The sequence below is a fragment of the Solanum lycopersicum genome, chromosome 9 (assembly GCF_036512215.1).
Source record: "Solanum lycopersicum chromosome 9, SLM_r2.1".
Taxonomy (NCBI): Eukaryota; Viridiplantae; Streptophyta; class Magnoliopsida; order Solanales; family Solanaceae; genus Solanum; species Solanum lycopersicum.
Window position 1 is genome coordinate 15,490,828 of NC_090808.1, and position 18,104 is coordinate 15,508,931.

Sequence of the window (18,104 nt, forward strand, 5' to 3'; positions counted from 1 at the left end):
ATGATAAAATGATGTTAATGTGCTAATCTCACATGTGAGGGTTGTAATGAAAGGTGTTCTCATGCAATTCCTATAAGGTGTTCTCATGCAATTCCTATTGAGCTATTACTATGACTATATAAGGGGTAGACCCTATGACCTAATCTAAGATATGATTATTAATGAAACACATTTCAAAAAGGGACTCTAGCTTAGAACTAAGTGAACTAGTGTGAGGAGTGTTCCTTCCCACTTAGGGAAGGTAGGATCATTAATATACTCTTGAGATTGGAGACTACAATGCATGTAGCATAAAGAGGGTCCCAATTATATCTCCTAGTTCTTGAACTATGTTGCCCACATAGGAAAACTAGCTAGTGGATCCACGTAATTGCTATGTTCATGTTTTGGTACTACCTTGGCAAGTAGTCCGCCTTCCTTCTGTTTAGGTTTCCATGACACCGGATTCCATATTACCTCATGTGGTCTAGGTTGTTTAAGGCAAGATGTTCCCGAAAGTAAACTTAAGTAATAAAGTGGACTTTATCTAGGATGACTTGAGAGGTTTGACTTAGTCTAGGTTGGGGTATGGAACTCTACCTATACATTGCACTAGTTAGCCTTGAGGGATGTTTTAGAAGGATGCTCTTGTGTGTGTGTGTGTATATATATATATATATATATATATATATACACACACACACACACACACACATACACACACACACACACATATATGTATATGCTTATAAATATAAATGACACGTATATGATGATCTTACATGTTGATGCTACTATATGACGTTGGCTTCACTTATGAACATGTATTTGGTCTATATTGTTGAACTATGATGAGTTTACTCTTAATGACATGTTATGTAAAGTTTGACATTGATTATGGTTCTTGTTAGGTTTACCTGATTGAGTAATGTTATAGGGTTTTGCTTAGTCATTGAACTAGTAGACTTAATGAGGGTTCATGAGTAATAGTCTTGCTTTGGTTATGTTATTGTGAACTCTTATTCGTGATTGTTGATATTATAACTTGATGATAGAGTTGTCTTGATTATGCGCTCAATTATGTTGATATGCATGTTGATTTGACTAGACTTAGTATTGTTGGTCTTGTGTTGCACATGGTCTTGACTTATATTATAGGTGCTTATTGACTTGTATTGGTTCTTCAATGTGCATAAGGCTTTCCAAAGTAAATAGCCTACTTTAAAGAAATGTCCCTTTGTAGCATGATTTTATATTGTTTGTGCATATGGTCTCATACTTAGTACAAGTTATGTGCTAACCCCATTTTCTCCGTTTCCCCAACATTTTATGTTCCAGTCATTGAAGGCTTTTGAGACAACTTTGAAGGAAAACTTGGAATCCTCATTCATCCAAGTTGGGTAGGTCCTCACTTTCCGAGGGCAATGTCACTATCAAGCTATCAATGTTGTTCTAGTCTTAAAGACAATATGTTCATTTCTTTCATTTGAGTGTTAAAGATTGTATAGCCTATATGTAGTTTTATTGTATTGATGTATGGGCTATGCTCGATTGTTATACTCTTGTTTAGATGCTTATGAGATTCCTATACGAAGGGTCTATGTTTAATTGATATGAATATATATTATGTGTATCGTAGAGGTCTATGTAAACCTTAAGATATATATACGAAAGTTTAAAAATTTTCTGCAGTTTAACCTATGAATGTAATGATGTAAGCTAAGAGGCTACTCTTAATCCTCAAAGAAGATGATGACGTCGATTACGTCTAGGGGGTGCTCCCCAGATGTGATAATAAATGTCTAGACAGGCCAACAACATCCTAATGAACTTACTAATGCTCAAGACAGTAAAAAAAGAGTTCTTCAGAATGCAAGGAGGCTCACCAACTGACTCTGGATTGCTCACTGGATCAACGATGCGCTGGATGTCGATCCTAGTTACCTGTGTATGCATCATAATAAGATGCAGACCAAATGACATCAATACATTGAATGTACGAGTATGCGAGGGGAATTCTAAAACAATACATAAGCTTGAAAGGAATTGAAGAACTAATCTGGCTCAACTCAACTCAACATAGCTGAACTCATTTCAATATAAAGTAGTTTAAAACTACTGTAATATAAATAAAAGTTACTTAAAACGTGATATCAACTCTATGTGTATGCAAAGATACATATAACTCTGAAATGTATGTAAAAATATAAATTAACTGTGTATATAAGAATATACTTACTTCTATTGGAGTTTCTTTATCCGAGAGTCATTACGTAAGAGCGATTTTGATGATACATCATTTTATCTCACACTGTCAGGGCCTTCCTATACCTTGTCGGGGGGTATAGAACCAGAACTACTAAGTGGATCCACTAGTCTATGCTAAAAATCACTAAAGCAATCATCTAAAAACTATGACCTTTTTCTACCCATGGTAGCTACATGGTTTATGAGGGTCATGAGTTGTTTGAACTCTCCTTCGGTTCTCAATACTACTCTCAAAATATGATACTAATTCTTATGTTTAAACAAACATATTTCTTTCTATGTGTTACCCGGAGAATGAACTCCGGAAAAGGTAGACTAGAAATTAGTATGAGAAAATATACTAAAGTAGTCAACATGAATGAACACATTCAATTCAACAAAAATAGATTTCTTTTTTTCTGATTCATTTTTTTCTTGGGACACGATACTCAAATCAAGATTCACTCAAGTCTATATTCTTGTAATTATGATCCAAGTGAAGAAAAGTAAGCCTATTTTTTCTAAACGGAGCCTGGATACTTCATTTATTTAGTCCAACCAAGCTAACTATAAGTTATTCTAATTGATATTAATAATATGAATCCCCTAAAAATGGATCTAACTGCACGTCACGCTCCAAATTTTTAATGGATCAATTTATCTTTCTTGGGAGAAACAAGGGATATCTCGATCGAGGGAGAGAACAGGGAGATACCATATGACCCAATATATCTGACAAGTCACACTATATGTAAATCTAAGATGAAATTGGATCTTCAGGATATTGGAATAGAACTTTTGGACCACCAATAGGCAGTAAACGAAAGAACGAATTAAATACTATATTTCACTTTGAGGTGGAAACGTAACAATTTTTAATCCATAGATTCTCAAAATTCATAAAGAAAGACAGAATGATTAAACTCAAATAATTACGAATAGGTTGAAATTTAACCAAGGTATATCTTTTTGTTCAGAGGTTGAATCTATCATAACCATAAGAATTAAGCCAAAAATTAGGATACATTCCGTTGAAGAGAACAAAATCAAAGGATTTCATAAAAATTCTCGTAAAATCGAGAATGAAGTTTTCATTTTGTACATGCCAGATCATGAATTAGTAACTGCTTCCAATTTCCAAAAAAAATGCCAATTGTGTAGAACTTTCCATTTTTGGAATAACTGAATCTCCATGAATAGGATCAAACCTTATTTGGTATTTACATGAGGTTCCTCTTTAAGAAAGTTCCCGAGAGGGTTGTTGATACGCTCAAACTTACTTCTCAAATAAAAAGTAAAGCGGTCGTGTCAAGTAAATAACCCAACTAATGAGGTCGGGATCGTTCCCACGAAGAAAATAGTTTAGACTTAACTTCAATCTATTATTACTATTGTTCAGTCAATTACTTCCTTGGAAAGAAAAAATGATAAAAAAGGGGGGGGGGGGTTTCTATTTTTAAATAAATGAAAATAACTAGCGAAATTAAAGGAGCCAACTAACAGCTTTGAATGTTGGAGTTTAATCAATTAATAAAAGTAACTAGGGTTTATGTGTTCCCCACAGGTTCATAATTGTATAATTCTAGCTATAACAATTCTTTCCTAGTATCTTTCATGCAAAGTGATAAGTTATGTATTTCTAAACCCTTGCTTCGGCATCTAGAAAATTTCACTCCGCGCCTTGGTCCGTCTACGTGTGTTGCTATACTAACCCTTATCTTTACCTCATATTAAGCATCGTATTCGATATTTGACTAAGTTATTATCTCGTACCAATCAATACTAGCCTATTAGAAAGTATACACTAAATCTATGTTGATAATTCTTTTCCTATTATCTACCTCCTTGGTCCGGCAAGTAGCATTAAGGTGAGTTCTAACGTTGTCCATCCGTTAAAAGGACTTCTAAGCGAAAGAATTATCAATATATGCAAGACACTATTATAGAATTGTTATTTTAGTTAGGTTTTACCTAACTATTTGCCTATCTTTCCCACAACCCTAGTTATGGAGTTTAGTTACTCATATTCATAATCACAATATTCAAATATATGATATAAGAATTCATGCACTTACTTCAATGAGAAAGAGTAAAATCAAGAAGTTCACTTGATTAATCAACCAAAATCACCAACAATCAATTGCTAAAATTAATTGAAGATTAAAGATTCTTCAAAAGTGTAATAGTAATCACCAAAAGTCTAACAAAGAGTCTAAAAATATTCAAGAGTCTAACAAAATAAATCAAAGTCTAAACTCAAAAATGAGGTTTTTCGAAATATTTATAAAAATAAAAACCTAATTAAATATGGACTCTATTTGCTAGAAATCTGTCAAAACGTTGATGGGTCGACGGACCTCGCGGCGGATCGTCATGGACTCCGTCGTCCCATACTTGTGCAATTTATTCTGCTTCTATCTCCATTACCCTCGACAGCAGGTATGAAGGATCGTCATAGGCACAACGGTCAGTCGGGGTTCTCCGTTCCAAAACACTTGAACTCTTGGAATTTGGGTACTGGGACTACTTCTCTGATGTTCATGAAGAACTAGCAGGACGGACCGTCATGGCTACGAAGGTCCGTCACGCTTTCCGTAACCCCACACTTGGTCAGACTTCCCCATCTTCCTTCAGCAGCTGCACTACGATGCCACCTACGGACCATCACAAGCATGACGGACTGTCACAAGCTCCGTAGATGGTACTTTTCTATATTTCTTGCTCAAAAACCTCTGCATTCATCTTTTAGACAGATTTCCTGCAAATAAAGAGAAACTTATATACAAATTAGCACAAAAAGGCTTTTGGACACACTAAACTTAAGGAAAAGTATTAATAATACCGTGAAACCACAGTATATCAACACCCTCAACTTAAATTCGTTGTTTGTCCTCAAGCGACGCACTATGACTCAATACAAAATCTTTGCACAATAGTATCCATGTTTTATCCTTCGCAATCATTTGGCTATCAATCCCGATCAATCTCATCATATTTATGCATGCTATCACTATTAGGCTTGAATTATGTGGAGTCAGACAATGACACAGACTCACAATGAACTAACACCTATCCTCTTCAATTTCTCATCGAGGTGCTAATATTTTCGGTACTGCATCTAGTGTCCTCACTTCAAAACAATATCCTCATTTTTCACACAATGATTTCAGTTTGAATATAGGGATTACTTTTCAACACTCACTCTCAGAACAAATTCACACTCATTCATACATATTGCCATAAGCTTGCCCCTTATTTTCACTGTTTTAAGTTCGCTATACAACTTTTAGGATCACGATAGGACTTTCTTAGCTTGTAACATAGGCTCAGGGTTAGGTAGGGTATATTTAGATATACTTTAGTGACTTTTTTGCCCTCCTTGACATATCGGCTAAACATACCATTTTCTATCATTTTATTTTGCCCAGTTTCTCATATTCTTTCACCTTGCTATTTTCCCTTTTTTCTTCATTTGTGTAAGTGAGTCTCTTCTTTTCTTGCTTGTATTTCTTGTATATATTTTTTTTCTTTACTTTTATTTCAACTAATTCTTGAGTCACTTTACTTTTGTTCTTTCTCTCTTTGTTCTTTAAACCCCACTTTACAGAGCATTCCCCATAATAGCCACCCTCAACACATGGCTTTGCTATGAGTCAAAGTACACAATACCCAAAGTTGGATCAGAGCCATAAAAAGGGTTGTTTACTACATTAGCCACCCTCAACTTATGTTTTTGGCATAAGCTGAGGCGCACATGTCCAATGAGGGACAAGGGACAACACATTATTCTCAGAAAAGATCAATTAGGGTGAAAAAGAAATCTCTAGTTTAAGCTCAAATCATTTGGATCAAAGAAGGATAAATTTCATTTGGTTTTCTTTTATTTAGGCTAAAAATCGGCTATATTGAATAAGGGCCTATGATCTTTTCCTCATTGTCTATTACAGATTACTTTTAGCAGGACTAACCAGGCAAGTTCTAGCTCAGTACAAATAGAAGACTATCCAAATCTTCCTTACACTCACTTGACATCTCATTACTCTACCAGATTATTAGACACCTAGTTCGAATTTTAGACTTAGGGTCATGCAGTGGTGTACCTCTATGTCATGCTTAGAGCCACACATTTATCAATTACAATGCCTAGTCATGCATATTTTAGCCATCATGCTTCAGAATTAAACTATGTACACAAGATATAGACATGCCGGTTCAACAGAAAAAGTAATCAGTCTCTTGGGGAAAAAGAACACAGGCAAGAAAACCCCAAAAGAGGATAGTGATTGGGCTACTCAGACTTCACCCTATCACTCACTTTCCATTTACCCCACCCCCAACAAAAAGACATGCAATTATCCCCAATGCATAAAAAAATTGATATACAAGAGTGGTAGGTGAAGCAAACCTGTGGCGCAAAGCGCCGACGATCAGCAAGTTGGTGGGTCTGGTTCCCCGGAACCCATTACCTCTGTAATATGGACACCCTCAGTAGTGTCGTCAGCATCAACAACACTATCAGCAGTGCCTCCCGCTATCTCCACATTTCTGGAGCTAGACGCCCCAGCAGCTAACTCTACTACTCTCATCTGACGCGCCTCCTCATCAGCAAGCAAGGCTCTCCTTGCAGACTCCATCTCATGGCGCTCCTTCTTCCATGCTCGAGCTTCATCCTCCTCTCGACCCCTTCACCTCTTGGCATGCTCTCGAGGGGGAGGTGGTCGAATCTTTGAAGTGGCAAATAGGGCCGCCATCACTGTGTCTTCACCAGGCTCTGCAGAAGGGGCCTCAGACTTAGGCACCCTAGCCTCTAAGATCATGTAGATGTTTGTGCGAAGACTGTGGACCGTAGCCTGAAGGATCGACACATCCACTTGACGGGCTGGTCGGGCTAACACCTGCAACTCAAAAGTGTCCAAGCGCTGATGAACCTCAGCAATCTTCCGCTCTGTGTGCTGGACCATTCTCTGCTCCAAGCGCTCTTCTGCCTCAGCAATAACTTATGCATCCAAGGTTGGATGTGATGCAAAAGTGTAGCCATCTCTGCCTCTAATTTCTGGACCTTAGCAAACAAGACCAGAGCGGGGAAAGGGGTTGAACGAGAGGAGATCGGGGCAGTGCTACCACCCGGGATAGACTCGATCGGGGTAGTGTTAGTAGAAGACGCCTGCGTAGCCGTGCGGGCCTGTGCTACCATATCAGCCAAATTGTCACCAAGTGGAGGCAACTCTGGATGGGGCCCTCTGCGTGGAGCCAACTCATTGGCCTCATCCCTGATGAGGCCGATATCAACAATGCCCAGCGGGGTCTTGAGGTGATCAACGTGCCATATAGGCATACATGCGGACCTGCATAGAGAAAATATCATGCACGGGAAAGGGTAGGTAGTTGTGAATTTAAAAGCCCTCTCGTGCATGACTGCCTGTAGAAGCCAAGCAAAAGCCACCTCAAATCCGGCTATCATCACCGCCATCAGTACTGCTCGATCCCCTGTGACTATATTATCAGCGGTTGTGGGGGAAAGGCAGTGGCGGACAATCAACCACAAAAACTTCGCCGTGAAGGTCAGATTGGCCTTCTTGATGGCTTCCTTCGGCTAGGTCACCCAGTCAACACCCTCTCCATAAACGGACAAATGCAGGGCCATCCACCTCTTGGTGGTCTCTCTCAATGATGTCTCACACAGGAATTGGCCATCTTTGACAATCTGCCATTGGTAGTCAAACTCGGCGATGAGAGGAGTCCAGATGGCATCAACATTCTCACCGTATAGATACCGGTGGATGGCAGGCAGGGAGATATCAACTTGAATGCCACGTACTCGGACCTGCTCCAGTGGGGCCTGTTTGGTAGGGGCAGCCCGCCTATCAATCTGTGATCTGAGAGTCGATACGTAGGAGGCAGAGAATTCTCAGACCAACTCTTCACTATAACGTCCCAACGGACGTGCTGTCCACTCTAGTCGATATCTGGTGAAGATATTTTGGATCTCTAGCATCATCGGAGACATCCCGTAAGGACCTCCGCTCCAATGTAAGTGTCTGAGTCATGACTCCTTTGTCATTCAAGAACTTTGCATCGGAATAGACTTGATACTTCCTGTCGACACACCGCCAATTGGGTTGGTCGGTAACTGGAGTGAGAGCACGAGTTGGTGAATCGGGTGTGGACTCCGAACTGGTGGCCTCATCAGACGAGGCAGACTCTGCAGCGGTGGCGGGTGCGGGAACCTCAGCAGATCCGGAGGCTTCCTCCAACCACGAAACTCCTAAGGAGCTACAAGCTCCTTCTTCATTAGTAGCTGACCCAGAAGGTGTGTCGGTCAGTGTGCGCTCCTCATCAGACTGGGAGGTAGTGACTACGCCGGACCACCTTTTTGGGTGTGGCTCTGGCAGCACGTGCAGCTCGGGATGGCGTGGAAGTTCCTGGGGCCACGTACTTAGGGTCACTCTCATCATCAGAGCCAGTGACCAGGTGGGCAGACGGGGCGACAGACTTTGATCGCCCACGTGCGTAGACTCGATCTTCTTTTGGTGCCATAATAGATAGTACCTATAAAGAATCATATAATAACTAAAAGGAGCAGACAAGACTAGCAAATCCACACAAAATAAATAAAAGAGTTAAGATGTAATGACATTTCTATAGTGATAGTGAAACACGACGGGCAAGGTGACGGCTCGTTGTGAGTATGACGGACCGTCATGGGGTCCGTCGTGTCTTACTTAGACTTTATTTATATGGATAACCCTGAAAGAGAGTCTCTGACAAGTATAACGGTATATGCAGGACGGACCGTCACAGGTATGACGGTCCATCGTACGTGTCCGTCAGAGGACACTTGAAAAAAATATGGAGACCCTTAGGAGAGGGGTCTCTGACAATCACAACGGTCATGTAGGATGGAACGTCGAGGGTATGACGGTCCGTCATAGTTGTCCGTTTGAGAACACTTAGAAAAATAGAGAGAGACCCTTAAGAATAGGGTCTCTGACAACCAGAACGGTTGTGCAAGACAGACCATCATGGGAATGACTGTCCGTCGCATGTGTCCATTTGAGGACACTTAGAAAAAGTGAGAGACCCTTAGGAATAGGGTCTCTGACAACCAGAACGGTTGTGCAAAACGGACCATCGTGGGAACGACGGTCCATCGCATGTTGCCGTTGGTGGACTCTTGGAGAAAATTGGACATTGGGGTGTTAGGGCTGTTGGAACGGACCCAATGACGGTTCGTCGTGGGTACAACGATCCGTCATCGGGGTCTCGTTCCGTAACTCAGTGACAGAACTGGGGATGCCCCATTCATCCCCAATGACCCAAACGAATTGGTAGTGTTTTAACCTATATTTGTCTAACCCAAATACCTAGTAAACTAGCAATGCTAAAGCACCTATTTCTAGAGTTTTAACACAGCAATTTCGAGTATTTTCCACCTAGGTCAGACAATAATTTTATTAAAGAATGAACATATCAAGAAAAAATAGGCTAATACTAATTAATAAACAAAAATGCAATATAAATGAGTAGAAATTAGAGACACATACCTGAGAATTTGAGAAAAACAAGAGAGAAAGGTACTTGGTGATCAAGTAGAGACCCACAACAGCAGCTCCAACTAGTAGATGATAAATTTTAGGAATTTCAAAAATTTGGGGAAAATGATCGGTTGTAAGAGAGAGCGGTTATGATCTTTGGAAGTTGAAAAGAGAGGGAAATGGGAGAAAGAGTGAAGGGATGGGGTGAAATAAAGGGATGGGGGTTTTAAATGTTGAATTTTTAAATAACCCCAGCCGGGTTGGGTCGGGCACACTTCATTAATGATGTGATGATTCCCCGACGACGGTCCGTCTCAGTTGTGATGGTACGTCATTGGTTCCGTCGCGTGTGCCCTAGTTTGAAAATAACAGAAAGAAGTACCTGGCATGACAGATTCATGCGACGGTCCGTCACAGGCACAACGGTCCGTCGATGTATCCGTCAGTGACTGCTGGAGGGTATTTTCTGCAGAATTTCCTATTTTTGTGCCTGCAAATTTAAAACTCATTAGTAGAAAATGCTACCATTACTAGAAAGAAAAACTATAAGTATTGGGTTGCCTCCCAACAAGCGCCTGATTTAACGTCGCGGCACGACTGAGGACACTTGATTACTCAGCCTTCATCAAGATGGTATGCCTCTATCACTTCATTCACCGATGCAGTATCCCCAAAATAGAGTTTAATTCGTTCTCTATTCAGCTTAAACCGCACTCCCTCCTTGGTTTTTAACTCAACTGATCCATGAGGGAACACTTGGGTGATCAAGTAAGGGCCAGTCCGTTTAAAATTGAGCTTGCCCGATAGCCAATGCAGCCTTGAACTGTCTACAGCACCAAATCCCCAACCATAAACTCTTGTTTTTCACTTTTTAGGTCATTATCCTTCTTCATCTTTTCTTTGTGGGATATAGTAGATACCGATTGGAGCTCACCACTCTGCCTCATGGACCTACAAATGTTGAAGGTCTCTTCTTCATTGTTCAATCGGAATTTCATCTGCCCTTTTTCCAAATCAACTAAGGCTCTACTCGTAGCAAGGAATGGCCTCCCAAGAATAATAGGCACTTCAAAATCGACTTTACAATCAAGAATAACAAAATCTACCGAAAATATGAACGACTTCACTTTTACTAGCACATCGTGGAGTATCCTTATAGGCCTTTTCACTGTTGGATCAGCCATCACTATCCGCATCGCAGTGGGCTTTGGGTCACCCAAACCCAACTTCTTGTAAATCGAGAGGGGCATGAGATAAATGCTTGCCCCCAGATCACATAATGCTTTCGCAAAATGTAATGACCCGACTGTACAAGGAATAGTGAACGCACCCTGATCTTCTTTCTTTTGTACGAGAGATCTTGTCGCAATAGCACTACAATGCTGCATTCGATCATCATACTCGAAAGTGACCTATCTTTTCTTTGTAACCAGATCTTTCATAAGATTGGCATAACCGGGCATTTGTTCTAGAGCTTCTACCAAAGGGACATTGATAGAAAGTTGCTTTAGCATTGTTATAAAACGCCGATATTTACCATCCTCGGTCTTTTTCACTTATCTCTGAGGAAAGGGGGTAGTGGTCTAGTCATGGGAATTACCTTTATAGAGACCTCTGCATCTTTTCCAGTGTTATCTTTTGCTTCACCACTACCCTCTACCACCTTATCATTATCCTTTCTCGCCTTTTCGTCATTAGACGGCATAGGTTGGTCAATGGTTTGCTTACCACCTCAAGTAGTGATTGCCATACAGTGTGCATCATTTTTCGGATTTTGAACAGTGTTGCTAGGAAGAGTGCCCGGTTGCCGTGTGTTCACAGTCAAAGATAATTGGGTCATCTGCTTAATCGATATTGCATGTGTATCAACTTTTTGCCCAATACCCACTAAATCACTTCGTAACTCTTTAATGTGCTCATCACTAGCATCGAACCTCCTAATCATTTTGTGCAACATATCCTCAACTCGCGCCATACTATCTCCACCATCCCTAGGAGTAACATCACGATTTTGAGGAGGAACATAGGGCCCATTTCTATCATTTTTGTTACCGTAGTTACCCCTGTTGAAGTTATCGCGGTTGTAGTTTCCATCTCGGACATAATGACCCTCACGGTTATAGTTACCATAGTTTCGACCTTGGTTCCTTTGACCTTGGTGCCAATTCTCCTGATTAGAGCCTTGGGCACTTGGTTGGAAACCCCCCGTCTGCTCATTTACCGCATAGCAATCCTCCGCATAATAGCATTCATCATTAGGTGGTGGTGGTTTAGACAAGTAGTTAAGTGCGTTTATCTTTTCTGTACCACCACTGATATGTTTTAATACCAACCCAAACTCAGTTCTCATCTGAGCTATTTCTTCACGAATCTCGTCTGTGGCTGGGTTGTGAGTGAACTGCAGCGCGAAGGTATTTCTCCCAGTATCTGACTTCCTAGTACTCCAAGCTTTATTTTCCGGGAGATTTTCTCTAATTTTTCAGCAATATCAGCATAAGTACACTCCCCATAAGATCCACCTGCTATAGTGTCCAACACCGCTTTATTATTATCATCCCGTCCCCGATAGAAGTATTCCTTCAGTTACTCATCATCAGTGCAGTGATTGGGTACGCTTCTCAAAAACGAGGTGAATCTATCCCAAGAACTACTAACTAACTCTCCTGGTAGTGCCACAAAGTTGTTCACTCTGTCTTTGTGGTTTAGTTTCTTGGAGACCGGGTAGTATCATGCTAAGAAAACATCCCTTAGTTGGTTCCAAGTGAAAAATGAGTTGTAAGGGAGCTCAGTGAACCATATAGCAGCCTCTCCCGTCAGTGAGAGAGGAAACACTCTTAGCCCTATTACATCCAAGTCCAAGTCAGGCCTCCCTGCACAACTTTTACACACTACTCTAACCTTAGCTATATGGGCATGCGGATCCTCAGAAGGTAGCCCTGAAAACAAACCTCTGACAGTGAGCATTTGCATCAAGCTACTAATTACCTCAAATGTGTGGTATGGTGGTAGAGGAGGCAAGACAAGTGGCCCATCGGAGTCTGCTATATTGTCATAGCCTCTGAGTATTATTGGAGCCGTGGAGCGGGATTTTGTCCCCTCTGTTGGTGTTCACCCGGAGCATCGGGTAACAACTAACCATGAACATCAATCGAAGATGGAATGTTTTGGTTTGGATCATCATCATTAATTCCCTAGTTTCGATTCATGTTATTTAGTGTACGCTCTAATTCATGATCGTGGGGAAACAAGGTTTCTCTTCCTCTGCGTGTATTTGGCATACAAGGAGGATTGTTCTACAAGAATCAAAAACATTAAAATAAAGTAAAATCAAGAAAATATCAACTAAACTATATTAATAAGTTTAAGTTAATCTAAAAGCTACATTCCCCGGCAGCGGTGCCAAAATTTGATATGTTCAAACTTACTTCTCAAATAAGAAGCAAAGCGGTCGTGTCAAGTTAAATAACCCAACTAATGAGGTTGGAATCATTCCCACGAAGAAAATAGTTTAGACTTAACTTCAATCTATTATTACTATTGTTCAGTCAACTACTTTCTTGGAAAGCAAAAAAGATAAAAAGGGGGGTTTTGTATTTTTAAATAAATGAAAATAACTAGCAAAATAAAGGAGACAACTAACAGCTTTGAATGTTGGAGTTTAATCAATTAATAAAAGTAACTAGGGTTTATGTGTTCCCCACAGGTTCATAACTTGATAATTCTAGCTATAACAATTCTTTCCTAGTATCTTGAATGCAAAGTGATAAGTTATGTATTTCTAAATCCTTGGTCCGGCATCTAGAAAATTTCACTCCGCACCTTGGTCCGGCTACGTGTGTTGCTATACTAACCCTTATCTTTACCTGATATTACGCATCGTATTTGATATTTGACTAAGTTATTACCTCGTACCAATCAATACTAGCCTATTAGAAAGTATACACTAAATCTATGTTGATAATTCTTTTCCTATTATCTACCTCTGGTCCGGCAAGTAGCATTAAGGCAAGTTCTAACGTTGATCATCCGTTAAAAATACTTCTAAGCAAAAGAATTATCAATACATGCAAGACACTGTTCTAGAATTGTTATTTTAGTTAGGTTTTACCTCATTATTCGCCTATCGTTCCTACAACCCTAGTTATGGAGTTTAGTTACCCATATTCATAATCACTATATTCAAAATATATGATATAAGAATTTATGCACTCACTTCAATGAGAAAGAGTAAAATCCAGAAGTTCACTTGATTAATCAACCAAAATCACCAACAATCAATTGCTAAAATTAATTGAAGATTAAAGATTCTTCAAAAGTGTAATAGTAATGATCAATAGTCTAACAAAGAGTCTAAAAATATGCAAGAGTCTAACCAAATAATCCAAAGTCTAAACTCAAAAACAAGGTTTTCTGAACTATTTATAAAAAATAAAAACCTAATTAAATAAGAACTCTATTTGCTGGAAATCTGTCTAAACGCGGATGGGTTGATGGACCTCGCGACAGATCGTCGTGTTTACGACGGACCGTCATGGACTCCGTCATCCCATACTTGTGTAATTTCTTCTGTTTCTCTCTTCATTACCCTCGACGGCAGGTTTGACGGATCGTCATAGGCACAACAGTCCGTCGGGGGTCTCCATTCCAAAACACTTGAACTCTTAGAATTTGGGTACTGGACTACTTCTCTGATCTTCATGACAAACCAGCAGGACGGACTGTCATGGATACGACGGTCCATCACGCTTTCTGTAACCCCACACTTGCTCAAACTTCCCATCTTCCTTCAGCAGCTGCACTACGATGCCACTTATGGACCGTCACAAGCATGACGGACCGTAACAAGCTCCGTAGGTGGTACTTTTCTGTATTTCTTGCTCAAGAACCTCCACATTCATCTTTTAGAAAGATTTCCTACAAATAAAGAGAAACTTATATAAAAATTAGCACAAAAAGGCTTTTGGACACACTAAACTTAAGGAAAAAGTATTAATAATACCGTGAAACCACGGTATATCAATTGTAACACTTTAAAAATCCAAGACGTGTTCTAGAGCCTAACATAAGTGCCATAATGTCTAGACACTGTTTAAGGTCCATTTTAATGAATATAAGTTATTTGGGAAGTCTAGAAACCAAAACGTCCAAGAACGTCCATGACATCAGGAAATTAGTTCAAGGAGGTAATATTGTGCCTTAGTCTATTTGACTAGCTTTTAGAAGTCGGAAATTGATTAAAATTGGTGGAAGGGTGTCTAACATGTGTTTAAGTTATTTCATGGTCGAAACGTCTGGGTACGACTCCCCAAGGACCAACCAAGGGCCATTGATGAGGACCCTTTCGTTTGGGATCAATAAAATGCCCAAGTTAGTGTGCACCCATGAAAGGGAATCGACGGGGCATGTGTTGATCGATGGGGCGTCGATGCCATCCATCGACCAACACATAGAGAAATCATAGGAGAGCCTCATTGTCATAGTCTTTGACCAAGACGACGGATGTGCAACATGGAAGGGCACAGTGGTTGTCGATTGACCCAAGATCCGTCGATCATAGTGTCGTCTATGGTCACGGTGAATTGTTGCATGGGTTTAATTAGTTCCAAATAATTAATTAAGGGGTTAGGTGGTTAGTTAGGGGTTAAGAGTAGTCTAATTACGTTTATTAACTCCCCATATAAAGACCCCAACCCCATTAGATTAACCTAATCCCTCATAACTCACAAACCCAAATTTTCTTCCTTCTCCCTTCTTTCTCTCTCTAGTTGAAGAACTCCATTGAAGACCAAGATAGGTGAGGGTTTAGGGGCTGTAAAGGGACAAATTAACCATCAATTCTTCATCAAGCATTAAGGTATGGGATCTAATTCACCTTTGAGACCTCTTTCCTCCAAGGGTTCCATCAAGTTGCAAATGTTGGCTTTTCAAGTGGGTCTTTTTCAAATCTCAAAATTGATGTTATGAATTGATTTTTTAATGATTTTTTTGGATATTTTTACTAGATTAACATGTCTTTTAACTCAATTATGATATTTCTTGATGGATTGGTTTAGTTTGTAGAAGATGATCCTTAACCCTTAATCCTAGGTTATGATGTTGTTATACTAATCATGAAAGAATTAGGGTGATATATGGTTTCTTCATGATAGTTCTTGAGAATTTGATCTAGGTTATTAAGTATGTTGTGAATTAACCTAAGTTCTTATATTAAGTTATGATCTAGTATTGAGTTGTGATGTAGTGATTCTTCTAGCCTTGTTATCATATTGTTCATTGAATTACGATGATGTTATACCCTAATTAGGTTGAAGTAAAGGTTGATGGTAAGACCTTGATGATGAATTGTGAAGGAGACTTGGTAAGTCTTGTGATCCCTATCCTTTACTTCAAATTCTGGTTAATTGTGATTAAGTCATGATGTTATATTGGAGTATACCTTGTATTAAGGATTTATAAGGTTGGTATGATGTTGAATTGAAATGTGTTGACTATGATTGTGAGGTGTTGGCTAAGATGTAAATGTTATAAAGATGGTGAATGATTCACCGATGTGCCTTATCATGATATGAAGATGTTAATGTGCTAACCTCACCTATGTGAATTGCAATGAAAGGATTATACTCATGCAATTCCTATTGAGCTATGATGATGATGATGATAATGATGAATATACAAGGAATATACCCTATGACCTATAATAAGCTATGATGATTAATCAAGACATTAAAGACATTTCAAAAAGGGACTTAGCTTAGCACCGAGTGCACTTAACATTGGGAAGTGATGGCTTCCCATATAGGAAGATCACCCTATAGTTCCACATGTGATGTTGACTCCCTAATGAGGGGTACTCATCCATGGATTCCCATGAGAGGAGGCCCATATTACCAAGTGGTATATAGAGTGATTATACCTATCTCTTAGTTCTTGAACAATGTTTCCCCCATAGGAAGACTAACTAGTGGATCCACCTAGAAATCTATGTTTATGTTTGGTTTTACTTTGACCAGTAGACCACCTTCCTTCGGTGTAATATTTTGCAAAACCGAATTCCACACTTAGCTCTTGTGGTCTATGTCAGTTAAGGAAAGTGTTCCCTAAACTAAAATTAAGTAAAGAATTACAAACCAAATAGGGTAACTTAAGAGGTTTGACTTAGCCTAGGTAGGGTTTTAGGACTCTACCTATGCCTTGCACTAGTTTACCTTGAGGGAAGTCTTACGAGGTTGTTCTTATGTATGAATATGCTTGTGATGATATATGATATGTATATGATGAACCTGCACATTGTTGATACTATAGGATGATTAGTTTCACTTATGTATATGTGTTTATCATTATTGTCAAAGTAAGATGATATGTACTCTTAAATGCCATGCTATGTGAAGTAGGATGTTGGTCATGATTCTTGTTGGGTTACTTGATTGAGTAAGGTTATGGGGCTTTACTTGGTCATTGCACTTGTTGACTTGATAAGGGTTGTGGGTAATTGTCTTGCTTTAGTTATATTTTAATGGACTCTTATTCATGCTTGTTAAGGTTCTGACTTGATAGTAGAGTTGTTTTGACTATATGTCTAATTTCATGATGTGCATGTTAACTTGACTAAGTTGTAATGTTGTTGGTTTTGTGATGTACATGCCTATGACTCTATGAATATGTCTTATTGATTTGGTATGGTCTTGTGGAATGTGCATAAAGGTTTTAATGAAAAGTGCATACTTCTTGGAATGTCCCTTTTCTTAGCATGATTTCAAAGTATGTGCATATGGTCTCATACATAGTACAAGTGGCATACTAACCCCATTTCTCCCTTTTCCCTAATATTTTAGGTTCCGATCATTGAAGGGCTTTTGGAGACGATGTTGAAGAAAACTTGAATATCTTATTCGTCCAAGTAGGGTAGTTCCTCAATTTCCGAAGGCAATGCCACTATCTCACTAATAAAGTTTTTTTAGTTAAAGACTTCTATGGTTCTTTCTTTTCCATTTAATATGAAACTTTGTATAGCCCATGTGAGGCATTCTTACTTTGATGTATGGGCTAGGCTTAATTTGATATACTCTTATTAGATGGTTATGAGATGAGACGGCTATTTTGAGACTATGTTATTTTCTATATATCTATGTGCAATAAAAGTAGAAGACTAAGTAATCTTCCTATAAGGAGGGTCTATGTATACTCGATATATAATTACTATGTGTATATAGAGTTCAAAGAGGACGACAGGCGGTTACGTCTAATGGGTATTCTCGGATGTGACAAGGGCTTAGTTGATCCATGATTTATGTTTCATATGAGCAAGGAAAATTGTTGTATGAAGTCTGCTAATGCTAGATGCAG

At 39.3% G+C, this 18,104-nt stretch overlaps 1 protein-coding gene across 2 annotated transcripts in view; it reads left to right on the forward strand.

Annotated features, from left to right (window-relative positions):
* The window catches only part of LOC101254020 (gamma-interferon-responsive lysosomal thiol protein), a 50,107-nt gene extending 32,240 nt beyond the window's left edge, over positions 1-17,867 (forward strand). The window contains exon 5 of one of the 2 annotated variants that reach the window (XM_019215795.3): positions 17,594-17,867. In XM_019215795.3, coding sequence (XP_019071340.1) covers positions 17,594-17,641 — 48 coding nt within the window. In that variant the 3' untranslated portion in view covers positions 17,642-17,867. Of the gene's footprint in view, positions 1-1,317; positions 1,677-17,593 lie in introns of those variants that run through there. The other variant, XM_004246218.5, reaches the window with a different exon arrangement.
* The last annotated feature ends 237 nt before the right edge of the window (positions 17,868-18,104 follow it).